A 26136-nucleotide genomic window follows, 5' to 3' on the forward strand; every position below is an offset into this window, starting at 1 on the left:
AAGGTCAGCAATTTGTGACCACCCTTCTGTCTGCAAGTAGCATTGAAACCACAGAAAGTGACAGAACTGGAGCACATCTGAAGAGCATTTGCAAAGATCAAATTGCCTGTCTGTTGTGTGCGTATATAATCAAACCCATAGTGAGTGGAATTATTCTGTGAAGCTTTATTTTAATATCAAATCAAATAGATTTAGATTCCATTGTTTTGATATTAAATTACTTAGATTACATTCAATTCCTTGACTCTAAAGTTTAAGCCCTCAATTCGGCTTGATTAAGTGTATGTGGAAGGCAGTGGTTTTCCAGTTCAATTTTGTGTGTTCTTTGGGAAAAGCTGTAAGCTGTAAATGCTGTAAGCTTCCATTGTTCCTGGTTGTTTTTATTTTTTCCTTCATAGCAGCATTGGAGCTCTGGTGTTGGCCTCCTCAGTCTTTCACTTGTAATCAAACCCAGTACTACATGAAGTAACTCTACATGGACAAAAGAGAGAAGCTGTGGTTAAAAATGTGTAATTTTATAGAGTGTGAAGCTTTTCCTGCAGGTGACAACCATTAGAAATGTGTGCGAGGCTTGGTATCTTTGTTCCCCATTTGCACAGGATCTTCCATATAGTCCTGGACTTGCGAGAAATAAGCTTCTCATCAGACAGCTGTGATTATTTTTTGCTTTTAAAATACGGGTAACTCTGAAAAGAGTTCAATGTGAGGTATTCTGGCACCTTTTCTTTGAGGGTCAGTTAGAATTTATTACATGTTTGTGGGCATTATCTAATATCTAATAAGACTGCCAGACCCATAGTACATAGTAAGCAGTGCTACAAGTTAAAAGTCAGAATCGGGTTCCTATGATCTCAGCAACATATTTGGCTATGAGCAGATGACTTGTTCAGTTGAAGGAAAAATGTCATATCTGCTCCTTTTATTCTGTAGTAATAAAGATCCTCAGAATGCTCTTTAATCAAATTCCTCTTCTTAAGCGTTGGGTTGGAAAATTAGATATGAAGAGAAATTGCTGTAAGGCTCCCACTTTCAAGGCATTAAATCATCTGTCTAAATGACTAGCGCTCAAATTTTAGAAGCAATCTGGAAAAAATGAATACCAGTTGCAATAAAATTGGTTCGGAGTGTGGTTGAGATATTGAGCCCCAAATGGAGCAAAGGAATTGAATTACTTAGTTGTGTTGCATGTTATGTTCGCACCGGTACTTGTAGTTCAGTTACACATAGTATGCGGGTAATCTTGCTCAAGCCTGGAGAAACATTTTAATTTAAAACTATTATATTTAACAATCTGCTTTTTTTGTTTAATTTTTTTCATATATTTCGCCGCTCCAAAGACCTCGCCATTCTCATGCAGTGGAAAAGTGGTCAGGTTTTCGGTCACCCACTTTGCTGTCGCTGGCAGTGGTGGGAGCATCTTGGAGGGCGAATCAAGGGTGGCAACTGGGTGAAAACTCACAAGCTCACGAAGAATGCCGTCAGGGTCCTCATTAGGGCCTCCCGATTTCACCCTCCTGTCTGTAGTAGATAGCTCCAGCAGTTGCTGATTCTGCGTGGAATACTGAATATTGGAATAACAGGAATCTTGCAAGGGTAAATCAGAGTTCTCGGAGGTGAAAGTGTTAGGTAAAATTGTCTCCAAACCAACAGTTGATTTTCTGAACGTTCAGTTTATTCCTCCCGCACTTGTATCTCTTGGGACGTGGAATTGGTTGTGTGTGTGTGGCTGTTCCAGTGCCAGATTCCCGAGACTGAAGTGTTTCTGAAGTCGAATGAAGGTGGTAGATGGATGGATGTGACTGGAAGCTCATGCCCTGTAACTGTATGTCTTCAATGTTTTCTTTGTTTAAAGAAGTGCCATGCGATTTTTTTATATTTCAGGGTTAGGAAGAATCAGCGTTGAGGAGTGCATTTCAAACCACGTTAAAAATAAAATGTACACAGTAACTTGTAAACCTCTAATTCACATCACAAAATAGATGAATTTCCCAGGTATGTTCAGCAGCACCATGTTCTGTGATTCAGAACGTGGCAACAAAACATCCGGTACCATGAAGCGTCACTATTACATTGTAAACAAACAGGCTTGTGAATACGGCTTTTTCAACCGAATAGAAATATTGCTCTCGAATTTCAGATGGTTTGGCCGACAAATACTACTTGTTAACTCTGCTTGCAGATCATGTTGGAACGATTCTGCGATGAAATGTCTGCTGTACAACCTGTGCTTATTTGCACATACATCACATTAGTCATTACAGTGACTAGTGAACAGGAAGGGCAAGTTTAAGTCACAATTCATGGGAACTCTGGCTCTCGCCTGTAGCGAGACAAGAAGCTTGCGATAAAATTTAGATAATATAGTACTCTCACAAAGTTCACTATTTTGTGCTTTATTCAAAATTGGTAAAATTTCTCTATATGTACAATTAAATAATTTTGTTACCAACATTTACCAACGTTAGAGAAAGTGGGACTGCAGTTCCCCTTTAACATCAGCCACCTGTGGATATCTTGCAGTAAATTGTGAACTGAGGTGGGCACTCTTCATAGTTTTCGTGAATTTTTCTCCTTCTGTCCTTAATTTTTGCTAACTCTAGCTCTAGTTTTGAATTATTTATAACCAGTAATCCTAACTCCCATTTGAAGTTGTGGAAATCCCTGTTTTCTTTTTCTACGACTGGCCTAATGAGCGCAAAAGATTGCTTGAAGTGCTGCTGTCTGTATCTTATTGTCTCTGGGAGTTGTCGCCCAATCTCTGCCTGATTCCAGAAGTGCTGTGTTTGTTACAGTTCAGTCTGACTCAACTAGCATCATTCTCAGAAAGCTCACCTTCCCCTATCGCACACAGCTGTTAATCTGATGAAATGAAAATTGATATTCGTTCAGGCATGCAGAAACAGAGGGGATGAATTAAGTCTGAATTAAGAATTAAGTATGTTTCTTATAAATTGCTGCATGTTCCCACATTTTTTCTTCCTTTATTTTGTGGAACTTGTCATTTTTTCATTCCGTAACTAATTTAATAGTTTTAATTGAATAAGTTAGTCCACAGTTCTCGAGTTTCTGTTTCAGTACCTTTCTGCCTGGTGATCGGGATATGACCTTTGTCCTTGGTGACTTTTCACCCACAGGAAGTGCTTGGGCTTTTCTGTGCGTGAAGAGCTGTTGCTGTGGTACTGGTTCAACAATGTGGACAGCGCTTTTTAAATTCAGTTTTCTCGCTAAACATTAAAGTATAATGCTTGTACCCAAAGGGTTTGCATTAAAAATGACAAATTAAATTAGTTAAAAAATTGTATCTTCTAGTACAGGCATCTGAATGTCTGCAATGTTTTTAAAACTTGCCCTTTGCTTAACAACTACGTGTGGAGTAATACTTTATAATAATGGATTTATTTGGAAACCTCTCAGCTTGACAGGAGCCTGTAGTTTGCTAACATCAGTTTCTTCTTCCCATTCAGGCCTCTGTATGTCACTGTAGTTTACCAAGGAAAGTGTTCCCACTGTATGAGAATCGGTGTGGCCGTGCCTCTGTCCAGCACGGTCTCTAGACTGCGAGAGGCTGTTTCACGTGAAACCAAGATCCCCACTGACCAGGTACGTTTACATTCAGTTGACTGTTTTGGGGGTATGCACCAGTACACTGACGTAATAATGATTACAACAACAATGATCACGATGATGACATTCTCGAACCACAAAAGTTCATAAGTTTGTTTTTTTTGCTGCAAGTAACTTGGGCACCTCGTAAGGCTAATTAAAACATGACGATTCTTGTGTCTATTTTAAGGTATTATCATCTCAGAGGGATGATGCAAGGTTTTCACCATGGGCCTGTTGCTCTTGCAACACCGACACAGGTCTCTCCTGTACTGTGGGCATGTGTGCCAGTATCACTCTGATCACTTGGATGAAGAGAGCCTTTTGTTCTCTGGCGCCCATTGTGGGAAATGAACAATTCAGCTCAGTGTCTGATGTTCCTGTTCGTCACAGCACTGGGCTCTTGTGGTGTCATGGGATAACAATAGGTTTGCGATGAAAGAAAGAAAGTTATTTTTATCTGCTTAGTTGTTTGTCATTGATGCTTGTCATAAACGTCCATTATTTGAGATCACTCTGGTGAATTTTAGTGTTCAGCCCTATTTTATGTATTTTCTTTCTCATTTTTTGGAAGGAAGACAGATGAGCTGTGAGCAACAAAACAAGGCTGAGTGAATGGCCTTTCGTTTGTAAACCTTCCAGCCGGAAACCACCAACATTGTTTACATATTATCATATTAACATCGGTGTTCTGAAATCTGGCACTGCCACCCAACATTGTATATTTTTTACTTGGCAGATTGTTCTGACAGAGATGTACTATGATGGATTTCATCGCTCATTTTGCGACGACGATGACGATCTTGAGATTATCCAAGAAAGTGATTCCATATTCGCATTTGAAACCCCTGAAATCTTTAGACCAGAAACCATTCTTTCTCAAAGAGGTACACCTTTTAAGTTCTCCCCTACTGTGCTTCACCTTTCCAAGTGCTGCATACCTCTATAAACCGTAAGATGTATTGATCAGCTGATGAGTGAATGACCAGGCTTGTCCTCCAGTTTGATTCAAAATGTTCTGTTACACCGTTGTTTTGTAGCATTAAGTAATTCAATGAATCATGCTGAGTACCTAAAAAAACACTCTGTATTATTTATGAATACAGTGAAGAAACTATTAAGCAGTGACGCATAGGAATAGTTTTTATTTTCCATTTATGTTGAGAGAACTCAAGCAAATCTTTGTCTGGATGTAAACAATAAGTAGAATGAGTATTTCACTTCAGTTCCAGTTCAAGTGATGAGTTATGACTGTTTTCAAGGCCTACATGGAAATTTAAACCAGAACAACTTGAAGTTTGGCACCGACAACAGCAGAACGTCTTCATTCATGCAAGGAGCAGTGAAGCCGGTCTTACCATCAAATAAGAATGCCAGCAGTGACAAGATCATCCTGCTGGTCTGCAACAGAGCGTGCACAGGACACCAGGGCAGAAGGTAACACCATGTGCGAGTGGAGCTCGGGATTCTAACATGAATATCCCCCCTGATTGGGGACTGCTGCTCCATGGGTCTGGTCATCTGTTTTCTTTGCTGAAGTTTGAAGAACTTAAGTGATCAGTAATCTGCTCTTTTATTCCACTCTTTTTTTGTGTATATTATTCAATTTTTACCAGGGAATAAACAGAATATTCCGCAACAATTGTATAACAATTTAATTAAATTCTGAATTTATAATAAAAGTAACATTCAGGCAATCAGTTTTATAAAATTAATGCACATAGCAGTTTTCTGGTGCTGTTGAGCATAAGTAACCTGTCAGGAAATTATTTTTTTTTAAATCACTAGGGGGGTCTACTGGTAAATCTAAATAACATGATTTTTTAGGGTGAGTCAAAGGATTTCTGTCAGTTTCTGATAGTTTGTCAGAGTTTGGTTACATAATAACAGATCAGAAATTTAGTACTGCGCTTAGTTACATAATTTTGTTAATTTCATTGCACCAGTACAGAGTAGTGGGTAGAGCTCTGGACTCAAACCTTGAAGGTTGTAGGTTTGAATTCCAGGTGAGACACTGCCACTGTACCCTTGAGAAAGGAGATGCACTCGGATTTCCCTAAGGGAAATGCCCAGCTGTATAGAGTATAAATGTAAACGGTGGATTAACGTGTCAGCCAAATAAATTAAGAATAATAACTTTTAAAGTAGCCATCTGTGGCATTTGACACAGGTTTTTTACATCAGGTACAATTTGAGTTGGGTAACACATCATAGTCAAGCTTCAAAGAAATACACTAGCACCGTGCTGTTTTTGTGTATTCTGAACTATCGTAGATGTTATATCTTTTAGAAAACACATTCAAAATAATCAATTTTAACATACGATTCCTTGTGTTTAAGTCAGAAAGATTCAAAGGAGGATTTGTATTATGAGGAATACTGGCCAGTGTTCAAAATGCATCTTTTAATGTGGTTTTACAAAAAACAAAGGATTGCTTCTCAAAGAAACTGTTTACTGAAGACATTTTGTTCTTTGGACAGCAATTCCTGAGTATTTTGGGCGATTCACTCAGAATTTCATTCAACCTTTGAATTTAATCCTTTAATGTTTTTTGCTTTCTTGGCTCCTTTTCGATGATGGTGACAAGTCCATGCCTCAGAGCAGTTTTTAGTTACATTAAAACCATATGCTTGAACTTAAGAATATATTAAGTGGTGAGAGATAGAATTTATAACATTGTAATTACATACTGCTGAATGTGGAGAATAATTTACTGAATCAGCTTTAATGAAAAGCATGTGTCCTACTCTTACATCTCAGTATCTGTAGTAATTTGTTTAGTCTAACATTGCTAGATAGTTACTTCATAGAGTAGTCTATACTGTGCTTTTGCAGCACTTAACCTCTTGTAAATCTGGTAAAGATCTACACATTGTCCTGCAAATTGTTTGTAACTCTCAGTTGATGATAACATATGTATATGAAGCTTTAGATCCTCTCTTACCACAAAATAAATTATTCGGCATCTAAATATCAGTCTCAGAGTGCCTCTTCCTAAAAAAATGCAAAAGTTGAATTATTCAGATAACTAAAAGTAAAAAAAAAAACTCTTTCCTGTGGATCAAGTTGTAGGTGATCTTGTTAATTTAGACAGCGGCTGCCTTCAGAGACTGGTACAGTTGCCCTGTCTTCTGCTGGGCCTCCTGTTGACTAGCTGGTTGTTAAAACTTGACCTGCCTGCTGGTGTGTGAGCTGCACTTGTGTAGCTGGGCCTGGAGAAGGGAGAAGGGAGAAAGGAACGCTGGAGGTCTCTTGCCACGTGTTTTACTCAGCTGAATCAAAGATTAAGGATTAAGAAAGACATGAAGAAAGCCCTACATCTGAAATGTTGCGTTTCTTTTCTTTTCCTTTCGACATAGAATAAACCTTTAGGAAAAGATCTTTCTTAATCCTTAATAGATACTTTATTAATCCCATGAGGGAAATTGCAGAATTAATCTCGGAATAGCTGCATCAGCATGGATAAAGTATGTTAAGGTTTATTCCATGCTGAAAGTAGAAGAGTTGAAGAAGGCTCCGCAGCCAGAATATTGCATTTCTTTTTTTTCCCTTTCAGCATGGAATTAACTTTTAGGAAATGCATAACTTTTGCATGCTGACGCAGTTACCTACTCAGATTTCTAAAAGTGATTAGACAGACAACAGACTACAGCTATTAAGAAGTAAGGTTTTTGTGGGGTACAGTGTCATTGTGATGACATAAATCCCTGTGATATAATTATTTGCCAGGTTTGGCCATCCTTTTGTACTCTATCTGGAGCGAACCGTGACCTGGGATGTCCTCCAGAAAGAAATTTTGGAAAAGATGCGACACTTGTTAAGGCCAGGAGTGTACATTCAGGTAAGCCGGCATTCCAACATCTGCATTACGTGTAGGAAATTTTCTTGAGAATTATGGTTGAAATAAGCTCACGTTATATTTTAGTTGAACCTTCAAATAATATTTACTAGCTTTTTAAAGGTGGTTTCAGTTGACATTTTATTTGCGCTGTTTATGGAGTCTATAAAAAGCATTTGCCTTTTGAGGAAGTTAGTTGAACTTGAATTTTTCTTTGCAAAAATTAGGCAAATGTGTTCAAAAGTGGTTGCGCACGATAATGTCTGTATTTAAATGAAAGAAAGTGTACATTTTGGTCTTTTTTCACTTTGTTAAGTTGTGAAATTTGCACCTTTTTTAATTGTGATTCTCTAGTATGTACTAAAAAGAATCTTTATATGCACCTGTAACTGTTTATTTATTTAAAGGTTGGTCCTTTTAGCCTGCGTGTGGTTGGTGTGGTCGGGATTACATATCTTCTACCTCAAGAGGAGCAGCCTCTGTGTCACCCTACTGTGGAAAGGTATCCTTTACCCATTTTTCTTACTTTTAGGATTTTTTAATTTGGCTGTGGCTCTTGAAGAGTCTGACAAGACATAAGACCCTATGTGAATTGCTAATGTGCGCTCTGTTGAGCGTTTTGCAAAACATATTTATTGCGAGAAGATCAAGGCTGAGTTCTACTGGCTAGCTGTTAAGAGTGCCGCTAGGTACCCTCTCCCCTGTAATTGTTCTTAAGTGCCCAATGGCACTCCAGTCATGTCACTGGTGTGGCTGATTGATATGTATTTCCTGGTAGCAGGCATCCTGCTGCTGGAGCAAGAGGCTCAAAACTCTCTCATCTCTCCTGCATACAGGGCGTACAAATCCTGTGGACAAGGGGGACCTCCACACATCAAGATAGTTGTGGAATGGGACAAGGAGACCAAGGATTAGTAAGTGACACTGTCTCCAAAATCGTGTTTGTTAGAACAAAAATACAATAAAATAAATAAAAATAAAAATGCTTCAGTCCTATTGGCAGTGTTTCAGGTTTACATTTTTGGGGTGGGGGAGAATGGTATAAGCTACCAGCCAGTGGTTGAAGCCTTTCCTTTCCTGAAGGCTGGATGAGGTCAGTTAACTACTGGCTGTCAAACTGGCAGAATGATCTCCCCTCGTTTGTGTCCTTTCTCATGCTCTTACTTTTAATTAACATCTTTTTGTCTCAGATCCCTGCAGTATAGATGTAGCAAACAGTACACATTGAATTAGAGTGTGCAATAAATGTCTGATTTGCAGAAGGTCGGTCATGAATGAGAATATAAGACCTTTCCTTACACGAAGGACTGTGCGTGTCTGGAAGAAACTTTCCAAGGCATGTTGAAGCTGACACCTTGGTTTTCTTCAGAAAATGGCTGGTCATAGGGTTAGTTAGGAGCAATACCTAATCAGTTATGATTTACCTGGATGATGGCCTCTTGATTGTAACCTTTCTTCTTAGAAATGGAACAAGTAGGAGTTGCAATCCATGCTGATGATAAATGCAACATTTCATCTGTCGAAATACATTTAGGGTGTAGAAGGTTCTGTAACCAGAATGTTGTGCGATTTACTGCTTGTTATTTTCAGTATGAAACTAAATTCTGTTTGTTTGTGTGCCTGCATATACCTCTTTGCGCGTAATATCTTTATGACAGATGTGCCACTTAAAACACTGAAAAACAGACTACAGCGTGAAGTCGTGTAGAAGGACATCCATATTTCTAAGATGTCCATACTTTCACCTAATGGCAAATGTTCCTGTTTGCTCAGATTGTCTTCCAATAACATTAATTAGCCAGAAGTTGAACTTGGTTGACATGCCTGTAAAGGGTTCCGGCTCTATTTTTGTATGTAGAGTGTTGTGGCCTTTCAGGTTCTTAAAAGCGTTATTGATGGGAGAAAAAATTGATCAGTTTAGGTTTTTTCTAGATTGCATGTATACTCAAGGTTTGGCAATGTATGCTTTCCCTCAGTCTGTTTGGACACACGGAAGACGAGTACATCCCTGACGCGGAGAGTGTGCGGATACAGAGGGAACAGCACCACCATCCGCAGGCCTGCACCCTAACACAGTGTTTCCAGCTGTACACCAAAGAGGAACAGGTAGGATCACACGGGCAGATGGAGGCCAGTGAGGCTACTGATCTCACCTCTGTGAAGGCACAGGTTCTCTATTGGTTAAAGATGATCATGAGTGAGCCGAGATAATCCTGGCTTTTGATAATATTAAACAGACGGACAGTCCAAAACCTTTGCTTGGAAAGAATCTGTAGTCCATTATCACATGAAAGTGCTTGTGTCTGGTTAAGCAGCTGAATGGGCTGGAGCAATCGGGGCAAATTCTCTCTTCAAGGGTGCATTCCTAAGGCAACAAATCCACTGTCTGAATTACCTTTTTCTCTGTCCCACATGCATGGGACAAAATGTACAAAATACATAAGAATAAGAATAATAGTAATAGTAATAAGTTCCTTACACTTAAATAACGCTTTTCTGGACACTTTGCTCAAAACACTTTACAGGTAATAAGATCCCCTCCACCATCACCAATGTGTAGCCCCCACTTGGATGATGTGACGACATCTATAGAGGACAAGTATACTCGCAACACACCAGCTATCGGTGGGGAGGACACTATAGTGATAAAGCCAGTCCATAGATGGGGATTATTAGTAAGCCATGATTGGTAAAGGCCAGTGGGAAATTAGAATAGAATGCCCATATTTGGACAGTGACACAATTCTGTTTTGGCTCAGTACTCCAGCACAATGGATTTGAATAAAAACAATGACTATGAGGTTAAAGTGCAGAAAGTCAGCTTTAATTCGGGGGTATTTACGTGTATATTGGGTGAACCATATAGGAATCACAGCCCTTTTTATACATAGTCCCCCCATTTCATGATACCTGAGACCTTTGGAACTGAGAACATATTCTAATATTATAATAGTATTGCAAAAAATATAAACTTTCTTTTAATTTATTTTTTGCCTTGTTGAAGTTTATTCAGTGTTTGTTGTTCCTTATTTGAAATTTGTTGGTTGCTGAGCAACATTTTATTGACTTGATAAAAAGCTTCTGTTTGAAAATAGCTCCCACTGTTAGGCAGCGTGCTAAGCTCTTTTCTTCACTGTAGAGGATGTATGGCAGCCTTTTAAGTTAGATCTGTCTTTCCAGGTAGTGATTTTAGTTATTAGTCCATGAAGGATTGACTTTATTTGTAGTAAGGACTTGTATCTTTTACTTGATGCTCTAAGCATACAGAAACTTTAAAGAACATCTTGTTCATCATGCCCATTTCTCAGATTATGTTGCAACCTTTTTTGGGACGGGTCACGTGTACAGTTTAGCATGATGGCATGCTGGTTGGCATACTTCCCTCACAGCTCCCAAGGCCCTGGGTTCGAGTCTGATATTGGGATATTGGCCCTGTGCTCGTGTGGGTTTCTGCCCACTTCCCAGACACTTGCTGGTTTGATTTTCTGTATGGAATTCTTTCTAACAAGAGGTGTCTGCAGGGGGTTCTCATCCTTGTGGGGTGGTGACTTTCTGCAATGAGCAGTGCTCGCTGTGTGACTAAAAAAACAATGGGCTGAATTTCATTTGCTGCAGCACTGACATTAACGCTTTGGAATGCTTTATCATGAGCACTTAGATTTGAACTCGGAACTGATTCGTAGCCCTAGATATTAATTATGTCTTAAAAGCATTTCTGTAAAAGCGGAACCACTTCATGTATTTCTGTAGGCACTGAGGCTAAGAGTGAAATTTAAGCAGAGCTCCAGGATTATACCCCTGCTGTTACTTGGTGCCTTGTCACTTGGTGCCTTGGGACTTTCAACGGCAAAGTAATCAGCACTCCAATTTTCATGTCTCATGAGAGTCTCCTGCATCAAAGTGTCTCTGGTCTCTGGTCTCTGTAATTAAGCAATGGTTTGTAAATACTGGGGTGATGAGCACCACCTACTGGTCACCCACCCACAGCAGCAGCCTGTTTAAGATGTTTCATGAATTTAATAAATGCTTAATTTATTACTTTATATTTCTGTTGATCTACATTCAGGTTTGTTTCAGTTATTCAGTTGGATTGTTATTGTATATTTGTAGTACAGTAATTGTAATAAATGTATATTTTAAATGTTCTGGACATGAAGATGAAAAATTAGTCATTGTTTAATGAACTGACAAGGTTACAGCATTAGTTTTCCATAACTGATGGAAGGAATCCAATGACATGACCTCGGTGTTAAAACAGTCAAGAAGCAAAGAAAGTTGCTTACTGTATTAATAATTTATTAACGCATACTGTAGGACTAAATTAGTTGTTGGATCTTTTCCGGGTGCACTGCAGCTAGCTCCTGATGACGCCTGGCGGTGCCCTCACTGTAAACAGCTTCAGCAAGGCAGCATCAAGCTGTCTCTCTGGACCCTCCCCGACGTCCTCATCATACACCTGAAGAGGTTCAGACAGGTAATACAAGAGAAAATGTTTTTACATTCACCACCCAGTATTGTTAGGACCACCTTGCAAAAGGAATAGACTGTCTGTGGCAGGAGGCTATGATAGACTTCCACTGTGGAAAGCTCTCAGGTCTCAATCCTGTAGCAGGCTAATGGATTGTATAGTTCAGTCCCCTTTATTATTTCCTTACTGCATCTTTAGCTAAAGGCGCTTGGTGAATGCATGAATTGAAAACCCTGTGAAACACATTCTGTGTTCCTTTCCAGACATTTCTTCTGCTTGCAACACGATATTAGGTTGGGGTTCCTAATATTTTGGCTGGAGTGTATTTACTGCTTGCTTTACTGTTTTGTCACATCAGCAACCTTGAATACTACATGCTTTAATTAAAGGCTTTTGAAGTGGTAACGTGTTAAACATACATAATATTGTACATTAGCTTAAAAACAGGTTTATGAATTTGCTGGAAGGATGACTTTAAAAAGATGGATGAATATACTGCGCTGTGCCTGCGTACTGCTGTTGGTTAACTGCAAGCAGGACTGAGGCTGCTACATTACTGGAGGCATGAATCAGGTTCACTGCTGCTGTGTCCATGCACAGGAAGGTGACAGGCGGATGAAGATGCAGAACATGGTGAAGTTTCCCCTGATGGGTTTGGACATGACGCCCCATGTGGTGAAGAGGAGTCAGAGCAGCTGGAGTTTGCCTTCCCACTGGTCTCCTTGGCGTCGGCCATATGGACTTGGGAGGGATCCTGAAGACTACCTGTATGACCTGTATGCTGTGTGCAATCACCATGGAACCATGCATGGGGGCCACTACACAGGTACGGAGCGTCATGGGGTTCCCTCCCATGCGCGGGTACGGGGCGTCTCGGGGTTCCCTTGCGCAGGTACGGAGCATCTCGGGGTTCCCTGCACGGGTACAAAACATTCTGCATTCTGTGCAGAATTGTGTGTTAAAAGGACATATGTTTCACAAATTCGTTTCGGAAATGCATTACTTGAAAAATCAGCTACTGTATGTAAAAACATAAACTGGGCTAGAGTACAAATTCTTTATAATAAGATTTTAGTAATATTTTGTTTGTTTTGAATTAAATAATTAAGTAGTATAAGCTACAGCATTTTGCTGCTTTTATTTGCAGTTTTGCTGACAGAAGTCCTTAACTGTGCTGTGGTTTCAATATATTTCATGTCTCTGTGGGAAAGATTGTGCTACACCCTTGTGAGTAACATTGTACTGCAAAATTGTGATTTTAAAGCATTTAAATTCATGGTCGCTAGACAGTATTTGAATAATCATTAATACAGTTTTTTTTTTACAGCAAGACAATGCTCTGAAACATAGAGCTTAAGAACGACCTTTTAATAATGTAATTTGTTTGCTTTTTTAGAACAAAAATGTACCTGATCCATTTATTATTTCACTTTCTTTTTCGGCATTATTTCATTATATTCTAAGTGACTGATGTTTTGTCCTGCCAAGGCTAGAACCCGCGGTTTTTCTCAGAAGCAGTAGGAAGTGAGACAGATACCCCTCTCTGTGTTGCAGTTATTTACAAGAAATATGTAATTCATTACTATTTTCAGTGTGAGTCTGATATTCTGTTTGAGACTAAGACTTTTTGTTTTTTGCAGCCTATTGTAAGAATTCAGTAGATGGACAGTGGTACTGTTTTGATGACAGCGATGTTCAGCCCATATCTGAAGACGAAGTCTGCAAACAGACAGCTTACATTCTGTTTTATCAGAGGAGGACCACAATTCCATCTTGGTCTGCTAATAGCTCAGTTGCTGGTAGGTACAACTGTGTCTTAAGTAGCTGGTTGTGTCGTATTATGTAACCCTCCTCTTTGCTAACGTTTTTGGTAACAGTGGGCAACAGTTCTCTTGCTGTGTACAGCACCTCGTTGATTTTGGATTAAGTATTGGAGTGCTATAACCTCCAGTAATATCTGTTTAAAAAGAAAATGGCCAAGTGCATGCATATTTATGCTTTCATGTGAAGGCTAGTGTACTCTACAAGCAGATTGCTCTTCTGTGTGTGGCATTAGATCATCTGAATGATATACTGCAAATAAATGACACTTCCCAATTCTCTGCACTGGATTGAGGAAAGGAAATGTAGCTCATATTTGGATTTGTAAAGTTGCAAAGTCTCGGTTGTTATCCAGGACCAATGTGATGCCATGTTGTGGAGTTCAGGGAGATACTAAGCGGATTAATTTCCCTAGGCAGTCATCAAGAGGCTTGAAAACAATCACAGTTGTTGCACCAACAGCACGAGCAATAATAAGATGCTGTGAACCAAATGCTGGGAGTGTCATGTTAGCTGTCTGCACTTTTGGCAGGTAGCACCTGAAGCGTACAGCCCCTTGCTCGGCAACTTTCCTAGCTGTATATTGTCGCAGATGTAGCAGAAATTGGTTGGCTGTAATCTACAGTAATACTTAACTAAAAAGAAAATGGCCAATTGCATGCACATTTACGCTTTCTTTTGAAGGTTAATGTACTCTACAAAATGAATGGGAGAATGGAAGAAATGTTAATTCCAGTGTAAATGTCAATCTGCAACCAAGTATTTCTATAGTATTTTTTTTTAAAGATCTTAGCAATTCTGCTTCCCCGTTGTGCCCTGATAACCCTTTCCAAGCTCTGATGATTCTCTATGTCAGAGAAGATACAAAATGTAACTTCTTTTAACGAGTTATGCCCGTTTTCTTTTTTGTAACTTAATGTGGAATAATTACTGTTGTTAATCTTTACGTTTTAAAAAAAATTGAAAACCTTCGTCAAATCTGTCTCTTTTGCTGAGACTTAAAAGATGTAAATCTTTTCAGTCCATCCTCCTTAGAACTGGATTTAGTTTTGAGCGCTCTGGACTTTTCCTTCCCTCTAATTGTTACTTGGCTGATGATCAGGGTCCCATTCGCCCTCTTTCTCTTGCCTCTCCTCTCCTCATACAGAGCGACTGCAGTGTCTTGTTTTACCAAAGCAGCCCTCCTTGTCTGAGTGTGTTCTGTGTCGCCCCCTGCAGGCTCCACCAGCTCTTCTCTGTGCGAGCACTGGGTCAATAGGCTTTCAGGCAGCAAGCAGCCCAGCGTGGCCTCGGCTGCGTCCTCAAGGCGCACGTCCCTGGCGTCTCTGTCCGAGTCGGTGGAGTTCACTGGGGACCGCAGCGAAGATGATGGTGAGGTTTTTACAAGCATGTTATTTATCCCAGCATTGTGTGTCTTTTCAGTGGTTTGAAATGCGCCCTTAACTGCGGCCCATGACTTCATCTCTTCATTTAAAAATTGTTTTTCAGACAGATGCTTGTAATATTCTTGGTCATTTTAATTCATAATCTAGGTTCATGCTGCACAACGTCTGACATATCAAGCTGACTAACTCCTTGTGCAATATCTTTATTTGATCTTTGCAGTGTATTAACATCTTAAGATCTGAAGGTTAGAGACAGAATATTTGTGTAGTGTGGTGTCTATGGCCTGACATCTCCTAACAAATATTAGAAACTATGTTTTCACTGTTAATGTAAATACAGTGCTGTTATTTTCTATATACATCCAGCATTGACCTGATTTCTATTTAGTGTGAGTGTTATTGCAGTAATACTCCCCAATTCTGAAAGGTTAGATCATGACAAATATTTTGTTCAAATGAAAACCCCATGGAACCTAACAAAATCCTCACTTGGTCATTCTCGGTAAGAGGGTGCACTGTGCTGTGTTTGTTGTCACAGGAAGGACCTCTGTGATCTTTTCGCCATTTTGACCAAGAGAGGGGAAAACTCTTGTCACACAGAAGCCCATCTGTGAAGCAGAAAGCAGAAGCTCTGTTCTGTTGTGCTTTCAGGCTCAGTAGTTCTGCCTGAACCAATGGGTGTTGGTGCCTGATGCGTGGGATGAGAAAGATACACAGGCACACAATCAGCAGTATAGCTTTGGTTTCAGACTGAGTTTGGGGAAATACTGAAGGTGATATTTCTTGAGAAAAAATCTCAAAAACTCTCAGAGCATAAGTGGTATTCATAATTATCAAGTAAAATTGAAAGGACTGCGCACCAGTGTGTTTTTGAATGCTTTAATTCATCAGAAGCTTATTAAATATCCTTTTAGAGCAGAACTGCTTCATGTACTGTCATGTGGACATCCAAGTACGGACTTTTTTGCTTGCTTCCAGACCAGGACCTGGGTGAGATACACGTGCTGCCAACTTGTCTTTAAAAGTATTATTTAGTGAAAACACGTGTTTTATTTTAAAATGCATGATGAGTAAACTAAACTGGATACTTATTGCTGGATAAGAATAAGAGGACCCCTTACTGCATTAATACCACTCTGTGAATGAATGCAGTGAATGACTCGAAACTTTATCTAATTGGTAAAGCGGGTAACCCATTCTACCCTGTGTCAGTGCATTAGTTTAATGTTTCTCTTTTTTTGTTAAGGAGGATTCTCAACTCGGCCCTTTGTAAGAAGTGTCCAACGGCAGAGTTTATCTTCCAGATCATCCATTGCCAGCCCCCTGGCTGTGATCGAAAATGGGATAAAGCCCTCCTGGTCCCTCTCGGCTAAACTGCAGAGAAGATCCAATTCTCCCTCGCATTTCTCCTTAGATTCACACTCCTCTCCTACTTTAGAAAGGATAGGTGAGGCGTCCGATGACAAAGTATCGACGTCCTGTTTTGGAAGCTACAGCAAACACGAACACAAGCCAAGCGGAAAAGCTCCCCTGGCGGTAATGGAGGGCGTAACAAGTGATGAAAACGGTCACAAGAGGTCCGTGGTGAGTCTGGAGGAGCCGTACTGCAAAATCCCAGGCCAGACGGAAAAGAGGAGCTCTAAAGCTGAGTCCACCGACAATAACAACCAGATCTCCTCTGCTGACCAGGGCGGCTTTGGCTGCAGCTCTTCGACGAAGGACGTTAAGAACAGGAGTGGCTCTGGAGCGTCGGCGCAGAAGCTCGAGAGCATGGCGACAAAGAGGAGCTCCACAAAGGCAGTCTTGGAGCCGGAGAAGAGCTCCAAGAAAAGGCAAACCATCTCGTCTGCTCACGAGCCTCCTGCCTCTCAGGTTACCTCTAGCCCTCAGGTTAAGAGCTCCTCAAAGGCGTCCAGCTCAAAGGAGAAGGTCAGCTCTACCAAGCCTGGAAGCAGCAAAATGTCCTCATCCACAACGCAGCCCAAGAAGGAACCATCTCAAGCTCAGGAGGGGACTCTTTCAGGAGCGGCTCAACAGAAGCAAAGGATATCCTCCACACCACAGTCCTCTACCTCTCCCTCTCCAACCGGGAGGAAGACCTCCACAGGGATAGAGAGGAGCTCGTCCAGCGGGAAGAGCAAGCTGGCCGAGAAGAGCGTGAGCAGGGAGTCCACTCGGACCAGCCCACTCACGGACAAGCCCGCTGGATCTGCCCCCTCCAGAACCGGCACCCCTGCCAGGTCACCTCTGCCCAAAACAAGCGAGGGAGGCCGAGTGGAGGGACGGACGGTGAGGAGCTCCAGCAGTAGCTCCTCCGTGACCAGCCTGAGATCTCCCAGCGTGTCTTCAAAGATGGACCTCAGGCGAAACAGCAAGTCCGAAGACAAGGGGCTGTCCTTCTTCAAGTCGGCGCTGCGGCAAAAGGAGACGCGCAGGTCAGCTGATTTTGGGAAGACCACGATGCTGGCCAAGAAGGCCTCTGAGGGAACTTTGAGGTCGGGTAGCGGGAATAAAGGCAGTGACACGGGGCCAACCGAGGGGACAGGTAAGCCTCTTCGGCAAGTGTCTCCTGAGCCTAAAACCAGCAAGACTGCTGTGAAAGACAAGGAGTCTTCTAAGACCTCCACCCCAGTCAAACGCTCAATATTATCCACAGGCAAATCTAAGTCTTCCACATCCGATATAGGTGCTCAATCTCCTGCAAATGGGAAAAAGCCACTTGAAAAGACATCCTCCTCCAGAAAGCTTTCTTCCAGCATGCAAAAGTCTGCACGTTCCACACAGAAGCCTCAATGATATTTGACCTAGCAGTTTTAGTTTCTTGTAATGCAGCTACCTTTTTTTTTTGATGTGCCTAATATATTACATATATTTTCCTTTTCTTAAAGAAAACTTACTGTAAATTAAGCGCCTTTTACCCTGCCATCGAACCAAATATTTGCCATTATTTTAATGGCAAAGTGTGGTACAAAAGTCTACTACTGTACACAAAACTGAATTGTTGTATAGGATTGTGTCTTAACAGAGCACTTTGTATATATTGAATTTAGTTGTTTTTTTGCAAGAGAATGCTATATAATGTACTGAATGATATATTTGATTACAAAGTCATTTTTAAACTCCTGTTACAGTAGCATGCTTGGATGAGGTAAGTTTTGGGGCCAGTTTCTAACATTAGTAGGCGAGGGAAATATGTTTGTATGAAGGTGTCACATTTGTACAGTACATTTTACAGTGCAATCTAACTTACTGAGAAGTCACTTTTACTTTCTGATAGGTGCAGTTTAAAGGGCAATATCTTACAGCTGTGTTTTTTAAAGATGACACATTAGTTAGAGGTTCAGCTAATGACTAACATGGGTCTCAAATGTTATTTCATACCAACTAAAAACAGTCCTCCCTGAAAACTGAAAATAGCTCATTTTCTCCAGAACCCCCCCCCCAAAAAAAAAAAAATGACACGGGATAGTGCACAAACTGTTCAAAATGAACTTCAGATGGAGAGCCACTCATTTGCACTGTGATATTACATTTAAAAGGAGCAAGTAGGTAAATTGTCATTGTTATTTATGCCACCTATTTGTTTAAGTGACCAAATGTGCAGCTCAGTATGTAAATCTAAATAGAGCTTTTATTTTGTTTTTTTTTACATTTATTTTTTTTTGTTTTCATACTACTTCATAAAATGTTGAAGTTATGCAAGAGGATTCTGTATTGGAATTACTCTATGCTGATTAATTGTTATTGTAAAGCTTTTAAACTGCCACTATTACTTTTGCATTTTACTCTTCACTTCAGCAGTCCTCTCCTTATATAGAGAATGCTTTTTTACAAAATTCACTCGTCAGCAGACAAAGCTATGTATAAATCAAAAACACAACACTCCCGTCTGTCACAAATTACAAAAAGAGTGCTTGAAAGTTTCCATTTTGGTCAAAACAAAAACCTTTTAAAATGCCAGCTTGGGTTAGATGTTGGTTACTTTTGTGATTAATTTAGACTCTCAGTGTTTTTATCTGCAAGTTTTTTTTCTCCAACTCCATTTGTAAATCTTCTCGTTCTGCACCTTGATTTCATGTTCTTAAGCCTGCTTAACAAGGAGGATGGTAGAGTTTGAAATTATATTCTTTAAATACATCACATTCTTGCTGTGCTTTTATTGCGAAGTTGATTTTGCTTTGAAAGCTATAAGCAGCTCCTAGTCTTCTGGGCATTATGTCAATTGATGTTAACTTGAAACTTGTTAAGGGACAGTTTTGCACCAATACAATACAAGGGCACATGGTGAGGGCAGATACAAGGAGAGCTCTCATGTCCAGGCATGGTTCTAGGATAGAACCACTTAGTGCAGTGGCTCCCAATCCTGGTCCTGGAGAAACACTGTCTCTTCTAAGATTTTGCACGAGTCATGTTCTTAATCACATGGTAACTGATTTCCATTTTTTTGTCTGGGGGTACTTTTATGAAATTGCTTTCAGCTCTTAGAAGATCAAATGACAGTTGTGATAGGGTTGGTATAAATGCTATACTGATTTCTGAATTTCTGAACTGCCCTCATTCGGGCGTGTTGCCTGAAAAGTAACCCATTGGATCTCTGCAAAAGGAAAAAAAAAAACATTCTTTGTAGGCATGTCTGACGGTGTCACTCCCACAGTGAGAATGTCACATACAGTGTTTTTCCCACCTGTGTCAGTTCCTTTTTAACTGATTAACCAGGAATAATAGCAAGCAGGTTGAGCAGAGGTATAAATCCAGTGTGCTGAGCTGTTGGAAACAGAACCCTTCAACCGGGGTATTGATGTTCCTGAAGACTGATCAAAGAAAAAAGTTAAATACAACTCTAAACCAGGAGGCAGATCAATTAAGTCATCAATGAGCCTTGGAGATGTAGATGGACTGAAAACCAGCAGACATCATGTTCCTCCTGGACCAGGGTTGGAAGCCACTGATTTAGTGTGCAGGAAAACAAGGAGCACAGTGGCTAAATGACCTGCCCTTGTCTTGGGCCGATATAGGTTCTTATGAACCCTGCATTCCAGAGTGTAGTCTCAGTTTACTAATGTCACTAATGTCCTTCTCTCTCTTTTTTCCAGAGATAACACTTGGTTATTTTTGTACCTGTGGTCTTATCTGCCTTTTAAGGAATTTGCAGATTTAGCTTCAGTAAAGTGTTAACAGCAGTGAGCAAATGTTATCCTACAACACAAAAACATTAGTATAGATAAGGTATTATGTATATTACTGTAACTTTGGACTTCAAAGCAAAACCATTCAGAGCCTGAATTTTTTAACTTACATCAGTTTAATAAAACACTAAAGCTTTCAGCATTTTCTAAATGTTACTAGTTTTAGCTTTTGGACACTATGGTTCTCTTACATTTAGTATAAAGTGTTATTTTGCTACGTTTTTGTACTACTTCTGGGAGTATTGCCTTAAAAGTATTGATATAGATAACATATTTTAATGTAATATTCTGTATTTTAATTATTTTAATCTGTACAGAAAAAATGGTGATACTCATCTAATCAAAATTATTTCCTAATGTGTCTGTATCCCTAATTTTGTTTTGCAATGACCCACCTCCTGTTCATTCCTGTGAACTGTGTCAGGTGGGTGAGGTTTCTATTCCTATGTACCTGGTGCATGCTGTGCCTGCTGCTGATCTGTGAATAAACAAGGTGGCTTTGCTAGGTAACGCAGAAATGCACAGCAGCCTCTTGCTCCATGTAATGCCAGCTTCTTTCAGAGCAAGAAGCCAGTCCTTCTTTGCGTAAAACATGTTGAACAGGGTTTTTTTTGGAAGAGTCTGACTTTCAATTTCTCAGATGGATTTTACACTGACTGGCCAAATTATTGGGAACCCCTGTGTACTGCTATGCCTTATGCAGGGCTGATGTTGGAATGGGTGGAAAAGGACTACACCTGGCCTCCTCCTGTTGCTAAACTGTAGGCTGCCTGTTCTTTTGCACCTGGTGAGCCAAGGGTCACTTGTCCCTGTCCTGCAACTGGTCTTTCTAACCATGTGGTTCCATGCAGGTGGATACTTTGTTTGAAACAGGGGTCGTCATCTTGCACAGATTTAGTCTTTTCCCTCCTAATATCATTCGATTACAATTTTCCTAGTTATCCTTAGCAGTGATTACTCAACTCTGTCATGTGACAGATTTGCATTGCCTGCTGATAGGATTAGCAGAACCCCTACAAGAGGGAGTGGAGTTCCCAATATTTTGGCAAGGGGTGTAGGTGAGATCACCAGTGCTTCCGCTGAAATGCTTGCAGACACTTTTTATAGACTGGAAGCACTACGCGTGTCATTATAGCTCTCTTGCTCTGACAACTGGCAGTGCTATACATGTGGCTTCTTTCATAAACTGCTCCCAAGTGTGCCTTGGTATTAGATGTTCCAATGCTCCATTTGTGCTTTCTTGTGTATTCTCATAGGCAACAGTATTGCAGGTCTCCCAGCACTTTACTGAACTATCGGTTAATGAAGAGGGACTGGGCAGCTAAGGGAGTGTCTCTGTAACCCTGCAGCCAGATAAACGACTCCCTCTGGACAGAGTTAGGGGATGCATGCTCCAGCCACACATGAGCCCAGCAGAACTGTACTGAAGTGATGAGAACAAGGTCTCAAATGCACAGGGTATAGGAAGAACTGCGAAACACCAGACTCTCATGTGTGGATGCATTGACATTATTCTCTAAAGCAGACACTATCCTATACATTCTGTATCAAGTTCTGCTGCAGATGGCAATTTTTTGTTTTGGTTTCACTTGCAGTTTTAAATAGTTCAGGGTCAGAAGAGAGCACTTTGTCCAAAATCGTCCGAAATTACACATTCCAGATGCTGAGATCCAACATACAGCAGTTAAAATATAAAAGTTGTAACCGAGGGACCTTATTTTGTCTTTTATGTTGTTGTCTTAAAATGAATCTGCATCAAATATTTTAATAAATGTTCAAAGGATTCTTTGCCTGTCTTTTCAGCGAAAACAATTGTTAGGCAGTTAAGCCGGTTCATCCTGCTGTGGCATCAGCCCGCTATGGCAGGGAATTCCCCATGTGGTGGCATACAGGTGGGCCGAACGCCCTCAGGGCACAAGAGGTGGTCCTGTGCACTTGACCCACTCCTGCAAGCTTGCAGCATTGCTATAGAGAGAGGAGTCTTTCCTCTGGATGATGCTTTTCCTCCTTCAAGGCCGGCAGGGGCTCGCATGCCACGTGAGACCCGTGCAACTTGACCGTAGACATCAAGAAAGCTCACGTCTCCACAGAGGGCAAGGGTAGTGATGGTGGCCACTGCCCGAGGCGGCAGGTAATGAGGGAGAAAGATGATGGAGGAGCCCCAGTTCTTAAGAAAAAAGCTAATTTTGTCTTAGTTGTTCTGATCACCATGCACAATTTGTCAGTGCATTCAAAACCTGTACTCTTTCCTTTCATTGCAGAAAAAATAATCCACTTATCTCCTGTTTATCTGGTCAGAAAAGAGTCAGAAAAGCAGACAGGACGCAAGCAGTGATAGTTGAATTTGCTGGATGCCAGTGACACCCCACTTGGAAGGCTTAAGTATCCATTCATTGTTATCATTGTAAGCACAGCCAATTGTGAAGTATTGCCCTTTGAACTGCATTTTAACTGCTCTGCCACGCACTGTTCCTTAGTGATTTCCTTTGGCAGTCTTGCACAAAGTGAGTTTTACAAATCATAGCCATGATCTACTTAGAAATGTTTTTGGGTCGACAACAATGCTGGAATACAAAAAAAAAAAAAACAGATCAGGGTTTAACAAGTTGATAACCTCAGTGTTGCCAGTGGCCAACCATTAATATGTTCCACAGGCGTTGCTGAATTTAAGCCCCCCCCGACCCAAGATGCCAGCTTACAACATGTCGATTTGCTGCAGGCCGGTCATGCTGGTCAGAGATCCCCATCATAAACTCCACGCGCTGCAATGCCATCTTTAAAGTTGCGTTCACACACGAAGACTGCTTTCGGCTCACATCTCCAGAAAGTTATTTGTATTCCTGGAAGTAGGAAATCTTTGCAGACCACTGTTTTGGGTTTGGCATTTCAACAGCAGAGCTGTCCGCTTGGCACTGCACCGACTTCAACGCGGAACAAATTCACGTGGGAGAATTAATGGAGGGGAAACTGCATGTAGGCTGCTGTTGCATGTACAGTACTTAACTATGCAAGTGTCTGTTGCTAATACTGGCTGCACTGAATTATGAAACTGCTAATGTAGAAGTCTAGACTATATTTTTACTGTATTTTTTTAAAATCCAAGTGAGGGAGTGCATGTATAGCGCCTTTTTTTCTGTCTAATGCTTTATTTGCACATTCTTGAAGGGAGACCTTTGCTGTAAGATTGTCACGTGAGTCTGGGGGTATTGCTAATCTGCGTGCAAGCACAGGAAAAAAGAATTCCTGGGAAAACAGTGTTATTTCTTTTTTGTTTGCAAGAGATAGGCTCATTTTTAATCCTTTTATCGTGGAGGTTTTCCTTGCATTTTTAATCCTGTAATAATGCATACATATCGGGATTTCTTTTACTGATTGATCTCTTGTACAAAACCATGACCACTACCCACTAAAACCGGCAGCCTGCGGAGCATTAGAGCAGCCCTTTGCTGTCTGAATGATTAACACTTCCACCACATCGACATCGACATCCTCTTGATTTTAGAATCAAAAGTGTACTCCATATTTGAAACGCAAAACTTGGCACATCGGGTCCACATTAGTGTTTTCAGTGTTTCCTGTACATCCGTGTAATATCTTCCCCTTGCGTCTCTGCTCCTGTGTTTACTGCACTCGACGTGTGAAAAGATCAGACAGTAGCTTCCCGATGAGCCCGGGGCGAGCTGGTAGGTGTCTGCGATGATCTTGTTCTCAGAATGAAGCTCTGGGAGCAGCACGCGTGGAACCGTCTCGCAGCCTGCGCGATCGGTGCGCTGTGATGGCGTTGCACCTGCGTGTAGGCTTCAGAGCCGATCAGTTCTGGTCATTTTTAAGAAGTTATTTGCTTTTTCATGTGTTCTTGACGAGGGTTTGCAAATGTTCTTTTTTCCCTATGTACAAATTGTAACCTTGAAAATTGGAGGGTGTTTAATATCGAAAGGTGACTATTGCCGATTAGGTAATTTGTTTTGCAAACTTTTTAAAAGAAATTTGACCCAGACCTAATTGATATCGTTTTCAAAGGAAATGCTTTTTATGTCAGTTTTTAGGGGTGAACACACTGGACTTTAAATCCTGAGTTTTAAATAAAGACAGTAGTACATAAAATGATTTGGGTCACTTATTTGTTGTAGTCTTTTTCTAGGTTATATTTTACTGTCATTAAACCTGTACAGTAGTAGTACGAAAAAGCAGGTCTTCCACAAGGTTGTTTAAAAATGCATTAATATTACTAATAAAAGTTAAATAAAAAATGTAAATGTAAATTTTAACTTATTTTGGAGTAAATGCATGAGACTGTTAATGCCTTTTTCATTTTTTGTTAATTTATTCGTGTGTTTTAATAACTGAAGAGTATGCACTTTTAATATGCAATTTTTTTATTTTTGTTTTTTATGTCTGAAAGAATGCATTTGTTTGGAAGAGAAAAAAAGTTTGTATACATGGTTTACCAATGCAAGAAACAATGAACAACACAATAAAATGCAGAACGTTGATCTCTTCATTTTATTTATTTTAATCGTGGATTGTTTCTTATATTGTGGGCGCTTTTTTCATAAACCATATCCTTTTTTATTTGTATCCACTAGAGGGCGCAGTTGTCTTGTTTTTATTTTACAGGAACAATTAGTTCGACATTGTAAAGTAAGAATGGGTAAGGTCGTAACACGAAGTTAATCACAGCACTTTGGTTCCTAACTCGGTTGAAATCTTGTTCATTTTATTGTGTTCTTTTAAAAAATAACTTGCTGATTCTTTTCCTGGCTGGAGAGCAGCTGGTAAAGTGAAGTGAGCTGTCATCAGTTTTTTTGCACAAGGAGGGTGGATTCTATATGGTGATGGAGCCCCACATTGTCAGTTAGCAAGAAGGCCAACTCTAGTGGGAGTGAGTCAGCTCCCACATGAAGCTGATTTGACTCAGGAGCACCTCTTCTTGGGTGACCCAACACCCACACCCAAGCCCTGAAGAGAAGTCTTTTCTGTCCCCATTCTCTTGTGATGGGTACCCAAAAATGTCAGTTCTAAAGATGGGCACCATTCTTGTCATTATCTCACAGGAGTCTTCACCCTTGATCCTGCTGTGTGTAATGCTCACCGGTTTGCTGTTGTAGCTTTGTGTCATCAAGAGGAACTGATGGTGACAAGTTCCACAACCAGGAAATGAGCTGTTGTTTAGTTTCCTTGGGATGACCTTGGGTTAAGCTATTTGCCTTTCAGAATAGATGAGACATAACTAAGATGTATCCACTAAAATGTTTAACTTAAACTTTTAACTTTTAAAGTGTTGGAGTGGAAAACAATCAACTGGAAAGGAAAACTGGACCAGTGATGGAGAACATTTCAATTGTTTGATCACTTTCAGTGATTTGTACTTAGTAGACAGTAGGACACCCTTAAATTTATTTTTTACAAATCAAATGAATGGCTCATAGATAATCATAAAATTCTGTTTTATCTTACTAAAATGTTTTTAATGGCTGCTTATCTTCCTTAGTGGGGTCATTAATCAAGACCAGTATTGAAGTTGTCCTTGCCTTATCCAGTGTCCTGGTATTGAGTTCACAGTTCAAGTGGACTTCTTCTCTTGGTGCCTGCAGATTGTGCTATATGTACTTCTTGGCACACTTTCACTTCAATATTGTTGGAATACTTAAGAGATTTACAGTTCTGAATTTTAGCCTTGTTTGAAGGCCGCCTTCTCCTAATGTAGTTTCTTAATTTGAATGCTGTACAAGAAATGAGAATGGAATGGGCTCGATTTTAGTCAAAAACACCAACTACCACACTGACATCAATGGGTTTCACTGTATCAACCTGCCCATCAGAATTTACATTTA

The 26136-nt window shown here is 40.4% G+C and overlaps 1 protein-coding gene across 3 annotated transcripts in view; it reads left to right on the plus strand.

Annotated features, from left to right (window-relative positions):
• Window positions 1–26136, plus strand: part of usp31 (ubiquitin specific peptidase 31) — a 51957-nt gene that overhangs the window by 21032 nt on the left and 4789 nt on the right. The window contains exons 5-16 of one of the 3 annotated variants that reach the window (XM_069180704.1): window positions 3465–3600; window positions 4343–4490; window positions 4866–5040; window positions 7334–7445; window positions 7850–7944; window positions 8279–8356; window positions 9419–9548; window positions 11797–11916; window positions 12511–12736; window positions 13551–13709; window positions 14950–15102; window positions 16363–17661. In XM_069180704.1, coding sequence (XP_069036805.1) covers window positions 3465–3600; window positions 4343–4490; window positions 4866–5040; window positions 7334–7445; window positions 7850–7944; window positions 8279–8356; window positions 9419–9548; window positions 11797–11916; window positions 12511–12736; window positions 13551–13709; window positions 14950–15102; window positions 16363–17661 — 2831 coding nt within the window. Of the gene's footprint in view, window positions 1–3464; window positions 3601–4342; window positions 4491–4865; window positions 5041–7333; window positions 7446–7849; window positions 7945–8278; window positions 8357–9418; window positions 9549–11796; window positions 11917–12510; window positions 12737–13550; window positions 13710–14949; window positions 15103–16362; window positions 24796–26136 lie in introns of those variants that run through there. The other 2 variants (XM_069180703.1, XM_069180702.1) reach the window with 2 other exon arrangements.

This window comes from Lepisosteus oculatus, chromosome 19 (assembly GCF_040954835.1).
Source record: "Lepisosteus oculatus isolate fLepOcu1 chromosome 19, fLepOcu1.hap2, whole genome shotgun sequence".
NCBI classification, from domain to species: domain Eukaryota; kingdom Metazoa; phylum Chordata; class Actinopteri; order Semionotiformes; family Lepisosteidae; genus Lepisosteus; species Lepisosteus oculatus.